At 36.8% G+C, this 22587-nt stretch overlaps 2 protein-coding genes across 3 annotated transcripts in view; both read left to right on the top strand.

Moving 5' to 3' along the window:
* The first annotated feature begins 5006 nt into the window (after positions 1 to 5006).
* The window catches only part of LOC127164504 (zinc finger protein 665), a 31622-nt gene continuing 14041 nt past the window's right edge, over positions 5007 to 22587 (top strand). The window contains exons 1-2 of the mRNA XM_051108471.1: positions 5007 to 5058; positions 16581 to 16979. Coding sequence (XP_050964428.1) covers positions 16631 to 16979 — 349 coding nt within the window. The 5' untranslated portion in view covers positions 5007 to 5058; positions 16581 to 16630. The remainder of the gene's footprint in view (positions 5059 to 16580; positions 16980 to 22587) is intronic.
* On the top strand, positions 7634 to 15131 carry LOC127164327 (uncharacterized). Of its 2 annotated transcripts, XM_051108195.1 has the most exons (12): positions 7634 to 7673; positions 9217 to 9546; positions 9657 to 9777; positions 10400 to 10634; positions 10732 to 11008; positions 11098 to 11275; positions 11367 to 11443; positions 13415 to 13595; positions 13738 to 13985; positions 14076 to 14247; positions 14450 to 14598; positions 14707 to 15131. In XM_051108195.1, the coding sequence occupies exons 2-9, from the start codon at positions 9277 to 9279 to the stop codon at positions 13884 to 13886; spliced, it is 1488 nt and encodes a 495-aa protein (XP_050964152.1). In that variant the 5' UTR covers positions 7634 to 7673; positions 9217 to 9276; the 3' UTR covers positions 13887 to 13985; positions 14076 to 14247; positions 14450 to 14598; positions 14707 to 15131. The 2 variants fall into 2 exon arrangements, with proteins under 2 accessions (XP_050964152.1, XP_050964151.1); XM_051108194.1 differs by lacking the exon at positions 7634 to 7673 and having other exon boundaries at positions 7688 to 9546.

Genomic DNA, 22587 nt, shown 5'->3' with positions numbered 1-22587 from the left:
TTACTGTAATTCATTTATGCCAAAATTCATAATTAATATTGAAAGTGACGCTGTCAACGCATTATACTGTTTAAGATTAAACAAAATATTCATTCAACTATTTTAATACTGCTCTTACGAAAATTAATGTGGTATATGTAGTCAATACAAATGGAAATTAGTAAAAAATAAAATAAAACATGGTTACTACTACATATTTACTACAGTAAAAACCATGATAAAATTATTAGTAAATCTCAAATTCTTTTTAAAAAATGTAAACAGGTATGAAATATGATCAGTATAAGAGAAAAACTTTGTTAATGAGAACACAAACGTGACTGTAGCAGGTTAATTGGGAAATAAATGTACTTATTCAAAATGCACATTTTGAAGGGAAATATATTAATAGGAACATTTCAGCAGGTGATATGAGATGTAGGCCTAAAAACATAATTCATCTGAATCTCATCTGTGTTGTGTCATGAAATCATGAAAACTGATGCAGTGTATTGTTGTTTAGAATACAGGTACACTGCAGTAACATCGGCGAAAGAGAGGATTCTCCCATTAGTTTTAACTGTGTTGCAATGGGACCGGAAGTGGCGATACACTGCTTCACTTTTATCAGACCTAGGAAGTGCGATAAAGGTCCATTGCATTTATTTACAAGCACATCAAACAGGAGACCCAACAAACATAAGATGTCTGCTCGATGTACAGATCATGTCTATACTGTGTCGGTCGGTAAAGGACTATTTCTGTACATCTACATGACGTGCAAATCCAATATGGTATTTGGATGTCTGACTACGACATCCCTTGGACGTAGATATGCAGTTCAAAATTTGAATGTCTTGCTAGGACTTTTCTTGGACGTCTGTAGAACGTGCAGAACAGGTTCAGGAAATCAAACTATTTATGCCGGCCCTGGACAGTTTACTGCCCTAGGTAAGATTTTGCCTGGTGCCCCTTGCCTCACAGCCCATTCCACCAATAATCATTTTGTTCAAACATTCACACAGAAACTACATAGCTAGATATTTCAAAGGTGCATCTGAAGAGAGAAATGTAGGGGTAGATGTGACAATTGGCTGTAACATTTTCTTATTTAAAAAAAAAAAAAAAAAAGAAATACGATATAGCTGATAATAGAGAAATGGTAACACTTACAATAAGGTATTAGCTAACTTATACTAATGATGAACAACATATTTGTAACAGTATTTATTATTTTTGTTAATGTTATGGAAAATGAACCTTATTTTAAATGGTTTCCAGTGAAACTATAAAAATGTAAGTGTGCCTAAGGCACATTATAAATCAAACACAAACAGCAAGAATAATAAAAAAATCTGGTATTCATACACAAAACTAATACAGTTTTGTTTGAACACCTCTAGTTTACAGTAATGTTACTGTTTAAAGGTGCTTTATGTAAGCTTTTGACTTTTCTAAAGCCAAAAAATATGTTTGTAGATATTTGGGAAATATGTTATGTTTACGTAGTTGTTTCTCTTAAAGGGGTCATCAGATGCCCATTTTCCACAAGTTGATATGATTCTTTAGGGTCTTAATGAAAAGTCTATAATACACTTTGGTTAAAAATTCTCAATATTTGTCTAAAACAACACCCTTTTTACCTCGTCAAAATCAGCTCTGCAAAAATCATCTCATTCTGGTCGAGGTTGCTTTAAATGCAAATGAACTCTGCTTGTCCCGCCCCTCTCTTCTCTCTGTGGAGTGACGAGCATGTTTACTTTAGCTGCACTTGCTAACTAGTACATTTTTAGGAAAGGCAATCGCAAAGATTCATAAAAAACCCCTTATACTAACTTCTAACTTCTGCTATAAGTGAAGCTGGAATTTGAATGATTCGCGCAAACGTAGATGGATATATGTAGATCAGGAGGCGCATTCCCTTCACAAAACAAACGTAATCTACTGCATCTTCAGTGGCTCAGATGTCGGGAGTAAATGACGACCACTATGTTCATTATTACATCCAGCAACACAACACCTCAATCGCTCAATCTGAGATATTCTGGTCTAACTTACATCCCTGCTCCGGCATCGAAACAAAGAGGGCGGACTGTTACAACTGATCTGAGGTAAGACGCTCATGTCAATCAACTATTGTGGGAGTGGCCCCTGTTGGTGTGACGCCACAACGACAGGCATCTGAGAACGGCTCGATTTGAAAAAGGGAATATTATTTTTACAGATTAATTAAAAACCACTGCATGGATTTATATCATTATAGGGTAGATTTGTACATACACTGACGACACACATTAATGTTCAAACAACATGAAAAAGTGAACTATGCATCCGATGACCCCTTTAAAAAGAATGCTGTAGCCAGTAATTCTACTCTAAAATGATTCCGGGACGGATTTGCAGTACCCATTTCAACCGCTAGCTGGCAATATTACATACTGCACAATGAACTATGAGCAGAGGAACAATAAAACACAATAAATCAACTCATCAAATTACAGTGCAAGACTTGTCACATGTTTTCAATCTAGCAAACCTGCGTGAGTGTCTAGTCTGAGTAGGAGGAAGTGAGAGGACAGGCTATACCCATTTCAACCGCTAGCTGTAAATCTTACATAATGCACCATTAATCTTTAAAATAAATTTGAAGTGTTCAGTTGCCAGTACATGGCAGCAATGTTCTACAAACTATAGACCTTTCTAACATTATCACCATTTTTATTACCCCATTTTAAACTTTTAGTCTAGGCTTTCTAGACCAGAGGTCAGGGTTCTGGGGACCCACTATCCTGAAGAGTTTAGCTACAGCCCTAATCAAACACACCTGAAGCGGCTAACCCTAACCCAGGAGAAGGGTTGAAGACCCCTGTTCTAGACTGGCCTAACATAAAGTTTGTTCACAAACTTTTACCTCATCTAGTTTTTTTATATGATCATCATTTATTACATCACATTTACCTTAGTCTTTGTCCTGTTTGTCTTTTTCTTCTTTTCTTTTTTTCTTCCCTGGCCACAAGAAGGCTTCGGTCTTTTTGACATAGTGGTAATTTATTAGTAAACATTTGTCACAATCAGGTAACTGATGTATAAGTGCAGCTGTGCGGGGAAAGACTGATCACACTTTGAACCAGGGTGAGTTGGGGAGATATATTATGTTTATGCTATAGGAAGCAGCTAAGGAAGTGGAAGGGTGGATAACAGAGGTGAACAGAGGTGGAAAGTAACTACTTACAAATACTTTTGTTACATTACTTGGGTACATTTTTACATTTTTCTACTTTGAGTATAATTAAATTGTGGTACTTTTACTTTTACTTGAGTAGTATAAAAATAAAGTATTCAACTTCGCCACGTAAATTTTTCACCAAAAGCACAAAGTACTAATAAAAAAAAAAAAAAAAAAAAAGACAAAGAAGGCATTTGACAGGCACTTTTCCAACTTCAGGCAATAACAGACAGGTCTGACTCGGGTGCAAAACCAATCATAACTTCCAGTTCAGTGGGGGACCGGGCGTTCAAACCGCACTTTGCTTTGGCAGTCAGTTGGCATTAGCTTTTCAAGATTTTAGTGAATGTATGAGCTATGCCCTGTTTTTAAAGTTTAATTTTGTCAGCTCCTGAAATGGGTCATACTATTGATATTACCAGAGCACTCAACAGTTTAACTAAATAGAAACTCGGTTAATAGAAGGACACAGTGTTAACAGAGCCGTTGTTTACTGACAAGCTGTTCAAGCTTGATAATATCAAAGAACAGCTCTGTGTAGTAAATGCTGCTCTATCTGAAAGCACAGACATGATGGAGATTTACTATTGATTATAGTACCAGCTTTACTGATAAGATGAGCATTTGATATCGCATGTGATTTATCGTGAAGCTCTATAATTCAGTGTATCTTATAGGTTGCTGTGCCCCAGCTGTTCTGGTAAAACAGAAAACTAAATGCACACAAATGTGTTCTTGCTCTTGATATACAATCACAGATGAACACCTCTGGTTTTAAAAAAAAAAAAATATATATATATATATATACAGGCTATATTGATTAGCATTGCATGGCAGTTGTGTGTTTATTGTCTTCATGCTTCATCAGTCAAAGTGTCTCTATATGCATGTTATTCAGCTGTAGTCATATCTGATGCCATTTCTCCATACAATGGGTTTCTCCTGTAATATGACACGTTTAAAACTTCTCTCTTCTCACTTGTGAAACAGACATTACATGAGAGTGTTTAATGCTCCATAATGCTCACATTGCGTCATTTTAGTAGAAATAATAATAATACAAAAATACTAAGTACTTTGTAATGTACTTAGTAGGCTACTTTGTATTTTTTCAACATTAAGTCATATTATTTTTCCGTACTTTCAATTGTACTCAAGTAAATTATACTTATACTAAGGAGCAATACTTTTACTTAAGTACAACTTTTTTAGTATTCTTCCTACCAGTGACTATTTATACCAATTTTTGCCCATTTTAATTGAGTTTTCCATTCAGAGTCAAACACACCATCAACATAATCCTTTACAGCCAAAGTCCTTTAATAAAATACACTTTAACAAAACAAAGTTTAAACTTGTTTTAATTTATTCCCTTATATTCTGTGGAGAAACTGAAATGGAAAAATATGGAAATATACATCATGATAAGTTTTAGTTAATTAAATATCTCTCTTCAACCTCGAGCGATTTTTTAATTCTTTAAATTAAACTGTAAATTCTTCTTGAGTTTGAATCCAATCTTTTGTAATATAAAGATCAAGATTCCTGACTTTATTCATGATTGAGAATTTCACAAATGCCATCAGTAGTTGGTGCTATTATTGCGATCACTTCACACTTACATTCAGATATAAGCCAGAAGCTTTTGAAAAAAAAATCAGTGATATCGATAGCTTTCTGAATCTGTGGTTTATCCTTTGCCTAAAACCTTTATCTTATAGTTTAAATGTGTTTTCTGTATGTGAATTTCTATTATTATTTTTAGTGTGTGAATGGGGCTTTTATTTTGGTGTGGCGACATGTTGTCATAAGGCTGCGTCACACTCCTGCATCTGTGTTTGTGCTGAAGAAAGGTTTGTGTTTTTAATCCTTTAACGTGTTTAAATCAATACAACCCGTATAGACAGCCTTATAGAGAACGTTAAAATTATTTATTTTTAATGCAATGCTATAATCTATCTAATAATAGCAATGAACATAGTTTTTTTATATAGTAAAGCATTAGCACATACATGTCTGAGATTCATCTCGTAACGTTAATTGTTAGTCTGTGTATTAAGTTTTGTGCCTCATCTGATTTTTTTAGACAGAAGACTTTTTTTTATTTAACGCGAATATTTTATTTTGACCTGGAAGTTTAAGGTTTTGCAATATATTGTGAAATTGTGTTTATACAAATTATGAATTGTGTGTTAGGAATTAAGAAAAACTGTAATAACCAGAAAAGTTTGAAGGTTTAGGTTAGAATAGATCGATGTTCTGTGTGGTTGCAAACATTGTTTGCAAAAACGATTCAGTCTCAGGGCTTTGATATATTGTATTTGTTTCTAATGTTAGAAAATTCAAAAATTGTTGCTCATAAACTTGCGCTAAAACGTTATTTAAACTAACCAAGTAGCCAATTAATTAAAATGCATTATTTATTGATACAAGTTCAGACACATTTATGATCTGTTGATATTTTTCATGTTTTTTTTATTTTTTATTTTTTTATTTTTTTTTTGAATTGGTGCAATGGATTGAAATGTTAATTTATTTTTTATGTTTACTTTGTGGTAATGCAATATTTGCCACCCATTTGCCACCCTATAAATGACTAAGTTCTTTCATGAAACTCTAGATGATGCAGGCTGACGGGTTGTTAACATAACTGATATTCAGTGTTAAATGACTTTGCACAAGCTGATTGTTTCATGTTGCATACACAGCCCATGATCTTACTGCCTTACATTTAAATGACTTGTTAGCATCCACATGAGCATTTTCCAGCACCCTTTCAGAGTTCCTCTGAAACTCAACAGCAAGATTATCACTTTCTTATTTCAGTGCATTACTGCATTTGTCAGTTTTACATTTCTAAACTAGAAAACATATGTGACCCACAGATCAGATTTATACACCAACTGAAAGCTGAATAAATAAGCTTTCCATTGATGTGTGGTTTGTTAGGATAGGACAATATTTGGTCGAGATACAACTATTCGAAAATCTGGAATCCAAGGGTGCAAAAAAAAAAAATCAAAATATTGAGAAAATCACCTTTAAAGTTGTCCAAATAAAGTTCTTCACAATGCATATTATGAATCAAAAATTAAGTTTTCATATATTTACAGTAGGAATTTTCCAAAATATCTTCATGGTACTTAATTTCCTAATGATTTTTGCCATAAAAAGAAAATCAATAATTTTGACCCATGCAACGTATTTTTGGCTATTGCTACAAACAAACCCCAGCGATGTAAGACTGGTTTTGTGGTCCAGGGTCACATATACGTAAAACTATACGGAGATTATTTGAGTAATGCCTAGGCATGTTGTGTTCATATAACAGCAACAGCAGCAGCAGCAAGCGGTTTTATCAATGTGTATGTGAGAATACAATGTCAAAGCATCACAGATTTTAGAAAAGTAAAGTAATTTGGGGATTACCTTATTTACCTGAATCCTCCAATGCTTTTAATATTTTCTTGGTCATTCATTTCTACTTTAAGTGTGAACGGGTTGATTTCAAAAGATGTTTGTCACACTTAACATTAGTGGGTGGGATCGGAGTTTTATTCACAGTTTTAAGTCAAGGTGAGCCTGTGTAACTGTCAACAGGTTTACTCATTAAACCCAAACAACCTAATTGAGCAGCAGAAAATCATATGAATGTTTACACATGTACTCGTGGCGCACATGCCATGCACTGCAGATGGGAGCGCTCACACTTAAAGGGCCACATCTCTATTTCACTCATTACATTTAGTTCAGCAATAGTGAAGAGTTTATTATGAAAGTCATGTTTAGTGGTAGTTTAAAGATATTCAATCATGAATTTGTTTAATCTATAAAGATACTACTAAAGGAAAAGTTCACTTCCAGAATTAAAAAATTTTCTGATCATTTCCTCACCCTCATGTCATTCAAGATGTTCATGTCTTTCCTTCTTCAGTCGCAAAGAAATGAAGGTCTTTAAGGAAAACGTCCCAGGATTTCCCTCCATATAGTGGACTTTCAATGGTGGCCAATGGGTTGTAGGCCCAAATTGCAGATTCACTGCAGCTTCAAATGGCTCTATACAATCCCAGCCGAGGAATAGGGTCTTATAATAATAACAAGGGACTTATTGAGCAAAACAATCATAATTTTCTTAAAAAAAAAAAAGTTCTACATGTTTTTAAACCAGAATTGTTTTGTCTTATTAGGTGATGTTGAAAAGGATTACGTAATGTGTGAAGATGTGCATCGCAGAGATTTGAGCTGTGCATTTGTGGTTAAAAAGTGTATAAATATTTTTGTAGTTTTTTTTTTTTTTTTTTTTTTTTTTAATCATTTAGCTAGATAAGACTCTTATTCCTCAGCTGAAACTGCATTTTGGACCTTCAAATCATTGGTCACCATTGAAGTCCACTACATGGAAAAATCCTGGAATGTTTTCCTTGAAAACATTAGAAAAAAGACATGAACTACTTGGATGACATAGGGGGTGAGTAAATTATCAGGAAATCTTTATTCTGAAAGTGAATTTACCTTAAATAATGATAAATCAGTTCAGATTAGTAGCCTGTGTACATCACAGCATAATAGTAGAGCACTTTTAAACTTGGAGTTTGCTTATTTGTTTATTCAGCTGGGCTTACAGCAGTTCTAGTACTGTCATGGAGTGTAGCAGCAGTGTTCATAGAAATTTAGATTGCATTATTAGCAAATTATTAATAGCAGTCAAATAATGTTTTTAGTAGCAGTAGCAGTAGGTAGACTGTGGTTTCTGAAATTTTAGTGACTAAGCATGGATGGTATGTGAACTCTTCAATATGCCATGCTTTATGCTATTAAAAGCTTGCTAAAGATTAAAAACCATTTTAGTGAATTACGTTAATCTGACAGTTAAGGAACAGGGGTGTTGCAGGGATTGGGAGAGATACGGAGCTTATATATATATAAAAAAAGTTCTGCCATAATTTATTTAAAATACATTTATTTTATACTAAGTAAAATTAATTCCATTAACATTTACTGACACATCACTTAACTGATGGGCCTATAAAATTATAAATTAACTTAATTTGGAGTGTTTTGTTATTGCACAGTGTACATTTAAAAAAAAAAATATTATGCCTAATATCACTATTAATAAGGATTGTATGATCTCTGTATAATATCGATCTTTAAATGTAATATATTTAAAAGTAGGGATGACATGAGAAACAAAATTTCCCTTGATCTTTTTGAGGTTCTTGTACCATTAAAACTTCCTGCAAATTTCATAGCTAAAATGCCTCCTCATTATAAACAAAGCATTTATTTAAATAAGCTCCAAAAACGGCTCGTTCTGGATCCTGTGGGGCAAAGGTGACGTCACCTAGCACCAGTTATTTGCATTTGGTGACCTCCAGCGCATCTATTTTTGCATCAGGGTCATTCTGTGTCAAATCAAACAAATTTGATCAAAACATTTGATTTTGCTAACACGTTTTCTAAAGAAAACAGACATGTAGTGACATCTAAAGCCAAAATATTGTGTGCTTTTTAACAATTTACTCCTGAAGCCATATTGATATTTCAATGTCTCTGGAACCGAACAAGGCCTTAAAAATGAAAATGGCAAAAAGGGCATAAAGATATCTTTAATGCTTCTTGAGTTACAGGCATGCAAAAAAAAAAAACAAAGTGGGGTTTCCCCATTTTTGACTGGTCACCATTGGTACATAATGCTACAAAGATTTCTAAAATCAATGGGTTTTACTAACAAACCTACAAATCTCTGTCTAAAAATGATCATTATGATGCTGCCATCTTTCTAAGTCATTTTCACCCCCCTGTAATTTGGCTTTGAATCCCAGGAGAAAATTGCCATTTTGACCCCCCTCTACAAAATGGTGGATTGCTCCATAACTATTCATCCACAACATTTAATTAAAACATTTTGGCTTTGATCAATATACATGTGTATCTTCCTTTAGAAAAAAGAAAAGTCTGGTTGAGTTGACATGGAATGACCCATCATCGCATTGTTGTCACGCCCACAGGTTTTCAGTCGACGTGCAGCGAGTGGGTCTGAAGAAGTAGTTGTTTACAATAAAATTGCGATGCCACGCAGATGTGCCGTTCCTGGCTGTGGAAAAACAACATCTTTGAATACGCTGCCGAAGGATCCAGACGTTAAGGAAAAATGGATTCAGTTTATTTTTAGCAAACGTCCCAGTCACTTCAGTGTTAATGCACACGTGTGTTCAGTACATTTCACCGATGACTGTTTTGAGAACAAATTGCAGTATGATGCTGGCTTTGCCAGAACACTTTTGCTCAAAAATCAAGCCGTGCCAACTATTCTGGACCCAACAACACCGCTGACCACTGTAAGTAACGCATTTCATGTAATAACCTCTTTTGAAAATGGTAATTGCAGTTTAATTAATAGTGAATAATCACAGTGTTTAAACTTGATTTACTTGCATATTGTTTTCAGAGTCCATCATGTTCAGGCCCGGTGTTTAAAGATGTAGGCTGTCAAACTGACCGACCCACTCAGACATCTGTGGGTACACAGCTGTCATTTCAAACCATGAGATCTAAGTACCGTAGCAAAGGTATTATTTATATAATCATACCTTGAGTCATCATAATTGTATTTATAAAAAATAAAAAAGCTTTATTGCCTAAAAAGTTGAAAAAAAAAAAATAGAATTATTTATGTCCTGTTATGTGACCCTGGAGCACAAAACCAGTCGTAAGTTGGATGGGTATATTTGTAGCAATAGTCAAAAATACATTGTATGGGTCAAAATTATCAATTTTTGTTTTATGCCTAAAATCATTAGGATATTAAGTAAAGATCATGTTCTATTAAGATATCTTGTAAATTTCCTACTGTTAATATATCAAAACTTAATTTTTGATTAGTAATATGCATTGCTAAGAAAGAACAACTTCATGAACAAGGTGATTTTCTCAATATTTTTATTTTTTTTTTTTTCACCCTCAGATTCCAGATATTCAAATAGTTGTATCTCAGCCAAAATATTGTCCTATCCTAATACATCAATGGAAAGCCTATTTATTCAGCTTTTAGATGTATAAATTAATGTGCAAATCTAATTTTCAGTCATTGACCCTTATGACTGGTTTTGTGGTCCAAGGTCACATATTTATTGTAGTACTGCAATGAAATTTGATAGAAGAAAACACTGCATTGTATTTTTAACTTTATAGAAACACAGACAGAGCTGTCAACAAAGATTTCAGGAGTTGATGTCACCATACCCTGGACTACTTCACAGCCTTTCACTTCAACATCTTTAAAAAATGAAAGGCCTGCCAAAAGGCGTCGCTTTGAATTGGAGGAGGGTGAAGAAAGTGTGTCTTTTGAAGAAGTCTGTGACACTCAGGACGTGAAATGTGACCCTTCTCAGTCTGTCACCAGTGTGACTGAACCATCAATGCATTCGTAAGTTTTTGTCTTTACCATGTTAAGTTTAGCATACATCTATGTGCCCTGTAAAAGTCATTCAATTTTTTTTTTTCTTAATTTTCTTTTGTGATAGCATGTACACATCCAGAGCCTCTCATGAAGACACAAAATATATTGTGTTTGAAAACTGTCTCCTTGAACTGTTCGAGACCTGTCCAGTGTGTTCAAGAGCCTGTGATATTCAGCCTCGTAGCAATGGAACTTTTGTGGCGATTGATCAACATTGCCCGCACTGTGAGTACTTCAGACAGTGGAAGAGACAACCCTGTGTTGGCAGCACCCCTGTTGGTGACCTTCAGCTATCTGCTTCCCTGTATTTCACTGGAGCTTCATTCTTCCAGATAAAAAAGGTAAGTGGTGTTAATTTTTTTGTCCTGTTTAAAATAGTAAAAAAAAAAAAAAAAACCACATACCAAATAATGTTGTTTTTCTTTTGAAGGTATTTGAGTCAATGCATTTGAAGATGTTCAAACACACAACCTTCAGAAGGCATGCCAGCATGTACCTGGAACCACTAATAATCCATAAGTGGAAGAAGGAACAGGAGGATTTAGTGAAGAATCTTTGTGAGGCAGACAAGGTGATAATTGGTGGCAAAATGAGAGCTGATTCGCCAGGTAAGAAGTAATGCATACGTTCTTCTGCAGTGTAATAATTTGTTATTTTGTAAAAAGATTGATGAAACGGTTGTTGTCATTTGACATGTAGGCCATTCAGCAAAGTATGGGAGCTACACCACGATGGATCTTCAAAACAACCTCATAATAGACATCCAGCTAGTGCAAGTGAGAAAATGCCAAATCACATCATGTCAATGCATGTCTGTTTCAAATTAAACCATTTTAAATTAGAATTACATTACAAATTAAAGCTGCACACAATGCTAAAAGGGCCCTTTCACCCGGCCTCACCACCACCTGGTGACTTTAGGAAAGCAGCAGTGAGCAGTATGCATTTAAACTGGTAAATACAGGAGGAATATTTCAGTCATTTATATGTGCCAAACCTCCTGCTGCCAGCTGGTGGCCCTATGACTATAACTGAATATTGGCATGTAGATGTGTTCAAGGCAGGACTTTGATCAAACACATGAAGTTTATTGCAGAACATTGTATGTTTAAGTTAGTGTAAAACATGACATATCCTCTTGCCAACAGGTGGCGCTATGATTATAACTAAATATTGGCCTTTTAATGTGTTCAGGCCAAGACTATTGAATGGGTGCAGTTTGGGGCAGATCGAACATTGTATGCCTGAGTTATAACGACTTCCTTTTACATGGCGAAACATCAAACTTTGTCAGGCCGCCGCGGACACCCCCTTTAATTAAAACTCAAGATCTTCGCAATTTAACATCGCAAAGACCTTTAGATTAGACCAACCAAATATAATGTTGATGTCATTAAATCTCTTTGAAGTTTGTTAGAGCATAAAAAAATGCCACTTCCCGTTGCCAGCAGGTGGCACTATGGGCATGTATTCAGGACAGGGCTCTTATCAAACCTGTGAATTTTGGGGCCATTTGGGCAACTTTTTGTTTAAATAAAAGTTGTTTAAATAAGTGGCAAGTTTGTTTAAATACAACACATTAAAATGGCAAAAACAGTATTGATTTTGGACTTTGTACTGGAGGATTTTTTTGTAGATATTGGTGTGTCACATGTGTCTGCCAAATTTCATACGTGTATGTAAAGCATAGCTCCAGGGTTACTTCGTTTACATTTTTAAATTTAAAAATCGTAAGGTTTAGGTTTTTTTTTTTATTCTATAATTTTTTGTTCGAAAAAAACTATTTTTTCGAACTCTTCCTAGACGGTTTGTCTGATTTGGCTCAGATCATCTTCAGACCATGCTGGTGAGAAGTTATGGAATTCAAGTTGGTTAGTCAAACCATTCTCGAATAAAGAGGAAATAAAAAATATAAAAAATATTTTGTCCAAAATGCTATATTTTAAGAACACATTGGAGTATCATTACAAAACTTGGTATGTCTTCGACACCATGCCATGACAGTACTCAAAAAGTTTGAAGAAATTTCTAAAAATGCTAATAACTTGTTTACATTAGCCTATTGTAATAAAACTTCTTGATATATTCCTTGGATCATGCTGAGAACACTGGTACCAATTATGCCTTAATTGGATGAACTTCCTGTCCGCCATTTTGATTAATGTTGAAATAATACTTTTTCAAACTCCTCCTAGACCTAGACAGATTTTTACCAAATATGACTCATATTGGATCGTATTCAGACCATGCTGGCAAAAAGTTATGGATTTTGTGTCAATATATGAATTTTTTTTTTCGTTTAACGCATCAGCGAATTTGCTGTAAAGATGCCAAACTACATCTGAGGCTGTATCTCTGCAAAGCTTTGACATATTGACACCAAATTTTATATGTGCCATTGTCACATCACATCAATTTGGTAACAGCGCCACCTATTGGTCAAAAGTGATAAGCCATTAAATTTTATTATTATTGGTTATATTTATGATTTTTCAGCCATTGCAACTGACATCATCCTAAAATGACTTCAATTACTCGTTGTAGTCTGTCTATCGCTCCTGCCATGCTAAGCTCCTCATTCAGCCTCTTTTGTGCTTGGCCCCGCAAATGCTGCTTGCAGCTGTATTTACAGTTGCAATTTTCATTATGCCTTTTATGCTACAAAACAGTAGTCAGTTATGTCTTAAAATGTCTTGAAGGAATGAAATACCTGACTTTCACTGCTCTGATACATATTTTTTTCCTAGAGTAAAGAGGTTGGTGGTAGCTATCACATGGAGAAAAAGGGGTTAAAAAGAAGCCTGGAATGGCTGGAGGCATGTGGTGTAAGACTAGACTGCATTGTGACAAACCGACATCCCCAGATTCAAAAGTTTCTGAAAGAACGAAACGTCACACAGTACTATGATGTCTGGCATTTGGAGAAAGGTACGTTTGAGCTTTCTTTTGGTCGTGACTGTACTTTGTAAAGATTCTGACAAAACTTGTCATGTTAATAAATGAACAGTTTTTTTTCCAATTACATAAACATCACTTTGTTATTATATATTTTGTTATTACCAATGATTAGGGTTGTCAAAGAAGTTAGAGCAAATTGCCAGAGACAAAGACTGTTCAATAGTGAAAAAGTGGCAGCACAGCATAAGAAACCATCTCTACTGGACTGCAGCATCCTCTACTTCTAGAAAAGAGAAGATAGCTAAGTGGAAGTCCTCATAAATCACATTCAGGATATTCACATCCATGATGACCCATCATACCCAAAATGTGAACATCCACATCGAGTGTCTAAGGACAGCAGCAAATGGTTCAAACCTGGTGAGTGCATAATATTTCATACCATTACCAATCAAAGTGGCTGACTGTTCATCTATATGTTTCATAAATTCATACATACTGCTATTTCAGGTACAAAAGCACTTTATAAAGTCGAAAAGCTGCTGACTAACAAGAGAGTCCTCAAAGATGTAGCAAAGCTCAGCGCTCACTACCAGATCTCATCACTGGAAGCATTTCATAGCATTATTTTACACTTTGCCCCCAAAAGTGTGGTATTTCCTTTTCTTGGAATGCTGTGCAGGTATGCAATGTAAAGTTGTATAAAAGCTTGTTATTGAGATTCAATGAATTCTAATATCCTATTATTTCATAATTGTAAAACAGGAAGCATAGCATAAGCATTAACTCAGTTATAACATTACTTCATTTCTTATTGTTTTGATAAAATAACAGCACTGTTTCATTCCTGTTTTTAAATAACTACATGTTTTCTGTTGTTTTAGGTTGTATTTAGCAGGTATGCATTTTAATGAAAATTCAAACCGTCCAAAGGCTAAAACATCCTCTGGAAAGCCAATGTACAGACTTCTGTTCCCCAAAGCTAAACAACGATTATATATCACAAAACCACTGACAACCAACCCAACGTACTGTAAGTTTGAATAGATAATTAGTGTTTTCCAAAAAAAACAAAAGCTAAATACATTACACGCAAAGTGCATAACACTGCATTAACAGTATTGCAACAATTTTTTTCCAGGCTACGTGTACAATCTGATGACACTGCTTTTTGAAAAGGTTCTCCCTGATCCCCTTCCCTACATGGAGGAGCTGCATAAAATCACAGTGCCTGACAGTCTATGCACACCGCATTGACAGACCTTCATTAGAGGAGGCCTTTGCTGAGCATGCGTCAAGGTTTAGTCGAGGGGCAGTTTGAATCCAACATAGCTGCCTTCCACAACTGGGATTTTTTTGTCATAAACACGAAATAGCACACAATAGTATTACAACCGTGACTTTTTAAACCTTGACAAAGTTTCTGTAAGCCAAATGCCTGTAGCGCCTGATGGAAAAAGACCTTTAAAATTGAACTTTCATAGAGTTTTCAAAAGTGTTTTTTTTTATTTATGTCAAAACTTTAATGTACATTTTGTTACATTAAATATGTATTTTCCGTATTGACATGCTTGTCTTTGTATTATTTGTTAAGATCAATGTGTTTATCACATTTCTGTAGCTTTACAAAATTTATGTATGTCAGAATTTTCTCAAAGTCTCAATGCCCTATAAATGTTACATGCATTCTGTACAGATTCAAACAAATGTTCAAATACCGGGTGTTGAATCATACAGGTAGGTGGGACTGGTGCCTGGTTAAAGGAAAAGTTCACTTCCGAAACAAAAATGTACAGATAATATAATCGCCCCCTTTGTCATCCAAGATGTTTATGTCTTTCTTTCTGAAGTCCTGAAGATGTTATGTTTTTTAAGGAAAACATTGAAGGATTTCTCTCCATATAGTGGACTCCTATGGTGCCCCTGTTTGAACTTCCAAAATGTAGTTTCAATGCAGCTTCAAGGGGCTCTAAACGATCCCAGCCAAGGAATAAGTGTCTTATCTAGTGAAACAAATGGTTATTTTCTTTAAAAAAAAAAAAAAAAAAAAAAAATCATTGAAAATTTATATACTTTTTAATCTCAAATGCTTAACTCTGTGTATTCATGACTGCGTTTTGGAAATTCAAACTTGGGGGCACCATAGAAGTCCACTATATGGAAAACATCGCTGAGATGTTTTCCTCAAAAAAAAAAAAAAACCCTGAAAGAAAGACATTAACATCTTGGATGACAAGGAGCTGAGTACGTTATCTGTAAACTTCTAGAACAAAAATGAACTTCTCCTTTATTGCTCTTTACAATGTTACTTTTAGCCCTTGCTCACATAAACACCTTCTGAGAAGTGAATTACAAAAATGTTGCTTTGTTACTAGTACGTGTTACAAAATACATTTTTACCATATCAGTGCTGTGTTTTCAAGTATGACCTGTGCATGCATTTTGTCTGTGGTACACCCTATCATTTCAGTCAAATTAGTTAAGTAATGTTAGCAAGGTAACAAATAATTACACAACAATCATGTTGACTTGGGGGGTATTAATAATTAATGCATAGGCACTGACGTTATCATAACAGTGGGTGGTTACGCTGAACTCTTAAATAGGGACAAATGCAGACTGCTTTTCATCCTGGACAGTTGGATTTCTAGTACTTGAGGAACAAATAAAATGTATAAAGCATTTTATTTTTTAAATGAATGGTCCTTCTTCAAAAAGATCAGAGGCTTTTGGCAAAACATCAGCGGCTTAGCCCCCAACCATGATATGATATGTTAAACATGAATCATAAATGCCTTTATATGAATTGTCTGTATAATCTGTGTTCTTTTGGTCATTTGTAGTGCTAGTTTTAGAGTGTTTTTGTGTTTGTTTAATCAGGTCATTTAAGTCCATTAACTCTCGCTCTGACTACTGTGCTGACTACTGAACTAGGGAGCTGATTGAGTTGCACCCAAAGATTTAGTTTGCCTTTATGTTTTTTGTCTGTTAATTCTTCTCATCTTAAACACACAGAAAAACTCCTGGTGAAGTGACTGAGATCCACGTGACACACTGTTATAAAGATGGCGTTTATTAAAGTGGAGAGTGAAGACATGAAAATTGAAGAAGCTTTCAGAGTAGGACATGAAGATACTGAGAAACAACAAACAGAGATGGCGTTTATTAAAGAGGAGAGTGAAGACGTGAAGATTGAAGCTTTCAGAGTTGAACATGAAGATACTGAGGAACAACAAACAAAGATGTCGTTTATTAAGGATGAGAGTGAAGATATGAGGATTGAAGAAGCTGTCAGAGTCAAACACGAAGATAACGAGGAACAAATAGAGATGGCGTGTATTAAAGAGGAGAGTGAAGACGTGAGGATTGAAGAATCAATCAGTCTCAAACATGAAGATAATGAGGAACAAACAGGTTGGTTTTATTCTCAACGTCTTCTTTCATTCTGCACCTCTTTATCCCTATTTTTTGCCTCATTCATCATAAACAATGTCATTAATTTGCACTCGGACAAGGTTCAGAATGCCTAGTATGAGTGCACCATAAAACACTACAACGCTGTAATTGAATAATATCTTACACTGATCACATAAACAGCAACAAACACCAACATTTGAAGTTTGCTGGTGGGATTAAAAAGAAGTTTTTTTTTTTTTTAAGTGTTTGATGGATAAGTATGAATTAGCATACTTATCCACCATAGCATACTTTTTTATTGTTTTATACTGTTGTCTGAGGTCCACTTATGATGTATCACAATAAGTGATAGGCTATTTTCTACCCTGGTTTTGAGGCCAGCTCGAGAAACGCTCGGTTTTTATGGGTGAGCCGCATTGAAGACTTGGAAGTAAATGCCCACTGTTATGACTGGATAACAGTTTTACATAGTAAACTAACTTTCGACTCCCTCGTCAGTACACGTGGGAAATTGTTTTGAAAACTGCCAATGTGGAGAAATGGCAACCGGGGTGATTCAACCATATATGTTCGAGCCGGAGTCTGATCCCGAATTTCAAGATGATGAACCGACTACACCTCAAATATCAAGGATGCTCCAGCCTGTGACAGCGTGGTAAGTCTTTTGTAGTTAATCATGTTTATATCTAATATATTTGTTAGGGTTGTTTTAACTTTTTATTTCAATGTACCAATTGAAAAGTTGTTTGAGTAAAAGTCGTTACTCAAAATTCAAATATTTACCAACAATGTGAAACAATTAAGCGTACAACATAACGTTTATACGTCTTGTATGTGACAAGTTAGGTTTATGAATACGTGCTTGCCATAGTTATATTATAAAATAAGCATTGTTTGTCGAATGTTGAACCTTTATTATTCGTTAAGCATTTTCAGTGAAGTGATAAACGTTTACTGAAGTTACACAGTGCCATCTTGTAAATAAAATTAAAACGAATCATCTGCTATCATTAATCTGTAGGTGTACCTGTGGAAACTGTGCTGTTATGCCAACAGATAAAGAAAATGTATGTTGTTTAGAGATTCCTGAGGTAAGTACAAGGCACATAATTTTGTTTCTACTTTTGTGTGTCTGTGTGTGTGTGTGTACATATAATAAAAGTACATTGTTCTTGTTTTTTAGATTGTTAGAAGGATTAACCAGGTACCAGACACACCGACCTGCATGACCCATCACCCAGGCTTTGGACCAGTTTGCCTAAATGTGTATTCACTACAGAATGCACTTAATGTTTACAAAGCTGATTATGGCCCCTTGAAACTCAAAGGAATAGAACAGTAAGATCTATTTTATGTCACAGAAGTCTGTGTAATTATTGCATGTTTAGAACAATAGCTATTTTGTAAACCTGTCAGGTCATTACTATTAAATTTAAGTAAATAACACACAATAGTATGTTTCAGTGAAAACACTATTTTAAGACAAAAACAGCTGTAATGTTTTGTGTTTTTATTATAAATAAAATATTACAACATTTGTCATCAATTTATAGTAATGGCAGATAACAACGCAATTTCTTTGACTTTGTCAATGTCTTTCACATTAGGCGTTACAGGCATTTGGCGTATAGGAGTTTTGTGAGCTGGTGCTGGGGCTATCTGGGCAGGACAATCGGGGTGGTTGTCCCATCTTGCGTTGTCCTGCGTGTATGCCAAGAGTTTCCTGATGCTGCAGGCAGCTGTGTTGGATTCAGACCTCCCCTTGAGACTGAGCCACGATACATCTTTCCATGGAGGGTCTGCCCATACTGGGATGAGAGTGTTTGAGGGACCTTGATGTTGTGAATTTCCTCCATGGGTCTGGGATCACCTTTTAAAAAATGAAGGTCATCAGATTGATTACATAGCCTGTAAAACATATAATTGCACAACTGACATTACAGTTACTATTTCTGGTTTAGATATTTTTGTTACTTAATTGTGAACATCAATAAATTTCTTCAACTTACAAGATGTTGCCTGTGACTTCAGTGGCTACATGGTGTATTCTCCCTCTTTGGCTTTGGGAAACAAAAGCCAATATATTGGCTTTCCAGTTGTTGTTTAAGCCTGATGACAATTGGAGTTCTCGTTGAAATGCACACTGCCAAATACAGTTTAGAGTAAAAAATAAAATTACATCAGAAATAACAACATTCCATCAAAGTATGTATTCTCTTAAAAAGTCAATAACATGAGAATAAATGAGATCAGATTCACTCATGAAGTTGTGATGACTCGGTGACAGTGGTGACAGACTCAGCTGGCTCATATGTTGTGTCCTGATGATCAAAAACCTCAAAGAAATCACTTTCCTCCCACTCCAGTTCTAGATGAGCTCTTTTTGTTGGCCTTGAATACCTCAAAGGTGTTGAAGCCAAAGGTTTTGAAAGTTTCAGCAGATGCAGTGGGTGAAACATCTACACTTTTACATGACAGTTCTGTCTGTGTTCCTATAAAAGACAGAAACTTTTATGACCAAAAAATTGTGTACACATGATGTCGTAAGAACATAGTAACACCAAAAATTACAATGTCACATTGTACATTATAATGACTGGCCTCCAAAAATAAATACATTTGACCAGCTCATTCAGATTTTTGCTTCATGAGCATTGATTCTGACTCTGCAAAGAAGAAGAGAAGAATAATCATTGTGAGCTGCTGTAGTTTCTCAGCTCTGCAACTTCGTCCATGCATGCATGCATGCATTCACCCTGCTATAGCACAGATAAGTGTTGTGGTCCTCCCCCAGGAACACCAGCTATAAGAGCAAATTCCTACAGCATACATGGTTGTTGAGAGCATCTTTAAATGTCTTTCTGACCATGTGCTTCTGGGTGCGGTAGTTTCCTGATGGACATGTCTTATGTACCTGGGCCATAAGCATTTTGAGATGCCGTTTATGGATGGGTCATGCTGTGTCTGCCTGTCTGCTCTGCCCCAGGGGGCGTTGATCAGGCTGCAGGAAGGGCATGCAGCCCACCTCTGGGGGTGCATTAGGTCTTCTCGAAGACCAGTGAAGCATCCCTGAGACAGGCCACCAAGGAATAACACAATCTGTTCTTTGGGGTACACTGACATCTGCACCCCCCGGTAGAGGGCCAGTGGCCTTCTCCATTGCTGCTGATCTCTGGGTCAGCGGTACCCACCTTTTCTATAAAAGAGCAATTCCCTTTATACTGGTTCTACCGTTGGGTTCTGAGTGTGAACGGCATGTTGTTTCCTCATACCCAGACTTGAGGCATGTTTTTTTTTTTTTTTTGTTTTTTTTTTTTTTTTAAATTTGGTTGCAGGGACACACTGCCTCCTCGCACTCCACTGATTTCACCTCAGATTGTCAAGATCAGGTAAGTGCTGTCTCTGCTTCAGGACGCTACGCTTCCGAGGTTGAGCCATCTCCTTTTCTACAAGCAGCCCCATTGTGGGTGCGTCAGTAATTGCTCAATTGATTCTGCTTGTATGAGGCTGTGGGCATGGTTTACGCTACCTGGACTGGCTGGCTGCTTATCCAGAGGGTCTAATTCAGCTATGCAACTAATTTTGCCAGGTGCAGTATACTTGTCCCTCTGGCTGAGAAGATTTTGTTTTCATCGTACCCTAGAAGAACGGCGGGTCAAGACCAACCCTAGATTTTCATATCTTGAATTGGTTCCTGCTATCAGGTTTCTGTTCAAGATGCTGACACAGAAGCACCTTCTTTTTTTCAATTTCAGCATCAGGTTTGATTTGCAGCTATCAACCCTTAGGACGCATACTTTCATGTCTCGTTTCTGCCTCAACACAGGCCTTTTTTCTGTTTTTCCTTCGAGGGTTGCGTGTTTCAGTACAAGTCCCTGTTGGGCTGTCCCTGTCTCTGCGTTTTTATGAAATTAACAAGAGAGAGATTGCCTCTTGCAGAGGTTCCTGGGGCATATGGCAGCCACAGTTACACCAGTCGGCCTGTTACATATGAGACCGCTTCAACACTGGTTGCACGCCCAAATCCTGAGATGGCGCCGTGGCACTCTGTGGGTTGGTCTTACACCGGCTTGTCGCCGCCTCTTCAGGCCTTGGTCAGACCCTGCATTCTATGGAAAGGAGTGCCTTTAGAACAGGTGTCGTGGCATTATCAACACAAATGCCTCCAAGACGGGCTGAGGCGCTGTATGCAATGGACTTGCAGCCTTAGGATCCTGGATGGGACCTCGACTGCAGTGGCATATCAATTGCCTTGAGTTGCTAGCGGTGCTGCTTGCTCTTCACTGGTTTCGACCATTGCTGCAGGGTGAGCATATACTGAACAACATAGTGATGGTGCCTTACATCAACCACCAGGGTGGTGTATACTCCCGTCGCATGTCACAACTCGCCTACCATCTCCTCCTCTAGAGTCAGAAGCAGCGTCAAATTGCTGCATGCTGTCCACATTCCGGGAGAGCTCAATTTGTGCAGCCGCTGCACTCTCACGGCAACTTACCCTCTATGGAGAATGAAGACTCAGGTGGTCTAGCTTATTTTGAGTCGATTAAGGGAAGCCCAGGTAGACCTGATGCTTCCCAGGAATCTTCCCACTGGCTGTTCTATTCTCTGGAAGCGCCTTCTTTGTCAGGGGATGTGAAACGATCTGGCACCCGTGACCCAATCTATGGAACCTGCACGTCTGGCTTCTGGACAGGATGTGGTAGACCTCTCTGGCTGTCTCAGGGCATGATAGATACTATAGATAGGTATGTATTCTTTGAAGTGGCGTTCCTCTTGCTGAGAGGACCCTCAAAAATGCTCGACTGGTATGGTGTTTTCCATCCTTGTAGAAAAGCTGAAGCGAAGGCTGTTCCCCTCCACTTTGAAGGTGCACGTTGTTGCCATCGCGGCCCACCATGATGCAGTGTGCGGATCGTCCTTAGAAAATGCATATGCTTCCTCAGGGGCTGTTGCGAGAAGCATGAGGTCGACAAACCAGGTTCGGCTGGGCCAATACGGTGCAACCAACAGAACCTGCTCCTCATCCTCCATAATCTTGCACAGGGTCTGTGCCAGCGCTTCCAAGGGAGCCTCGCTCAGGGAATAGAACAGCCAGTGGGAGGATTGCTGGGAAGCAACAGGTCTACCTGGGCTTCCACGAATTGACTCCAAATAAGCTGGACTGGACTGGCACGAGGGTTACATATAAATTGTAAATTAAACATTTTTGTGTGTCCCTGTATGAGGAGCTGGTAATTTGTTGGGGTTGTTCCTGCCCAGCATCCCTAGGAGCATGAGAGTAGCAAGTAAGGAACCACAAAATCTTGCGCCAATAGCCTTGTGGACAGCGCGCTGACTCACTTCCTGTCATATTTCTACTGTCCTAGCAAGAAAAATAGCAAAAATGGCAAAAAAAAGTAATATAACTAGTTGCACTTGCAGTTTCCAGTATGTTTTATTTGTTATTAAATAAACATAAATTTTTGCCAAATTTACCCCCAAGTCATCAGTTGACCAGCAGTCACAGTATCAGCACACCATCAGTACTCCATGAGAAACAGTTTGGTTCAGTCAGTGCTAGCTTCACGCATGCTTGCATCTCCCGCTCAGTATTGGACATGTC

The sequence above is a fragment of the Labeo rohita genome, chromosome 4 (genome assembly GCF_022985175.1).
Source record: "Labeo rohita strain BAU-BD-2019 chromosome 4, IGBB_LRoh.1.0, whole genome shotgun sequence".
Classification (NCBI taxonomy): Eukaryota; Metazoa; Chordata; class Actinopteri; order Cypriniformes; family Cyprinidae; genus Labeo; species Labeo rohita.
Note: the sequence above shows the minus strand (reverse complement) of the source record. Positions and strands in the feature narration are given on the sequence as shown.

Coding starts and splice junctions, on each gene's coding strand:
- LOC127164327 (XM_051108195.1), top strand. CDS start 9,277: ATGCCACGCAGATGTGCCGTTCCTGGCTGTGGAAAAACAACATCTTTG. Junction 10,635..10,731: donor ACTGAACCATCAATGCATTC/GTAAGTTTTTGT, acceptor CTTTTGTGATAG/CATGTACACATCCAGAGCCT. Junction 11,276..11,366: donor AATGAGAGCTGATTCGCCAG/GTAAGAAGTAAT, acceptor TTTGACATGTAG/GCCATTCAGCAAAGTATGGG.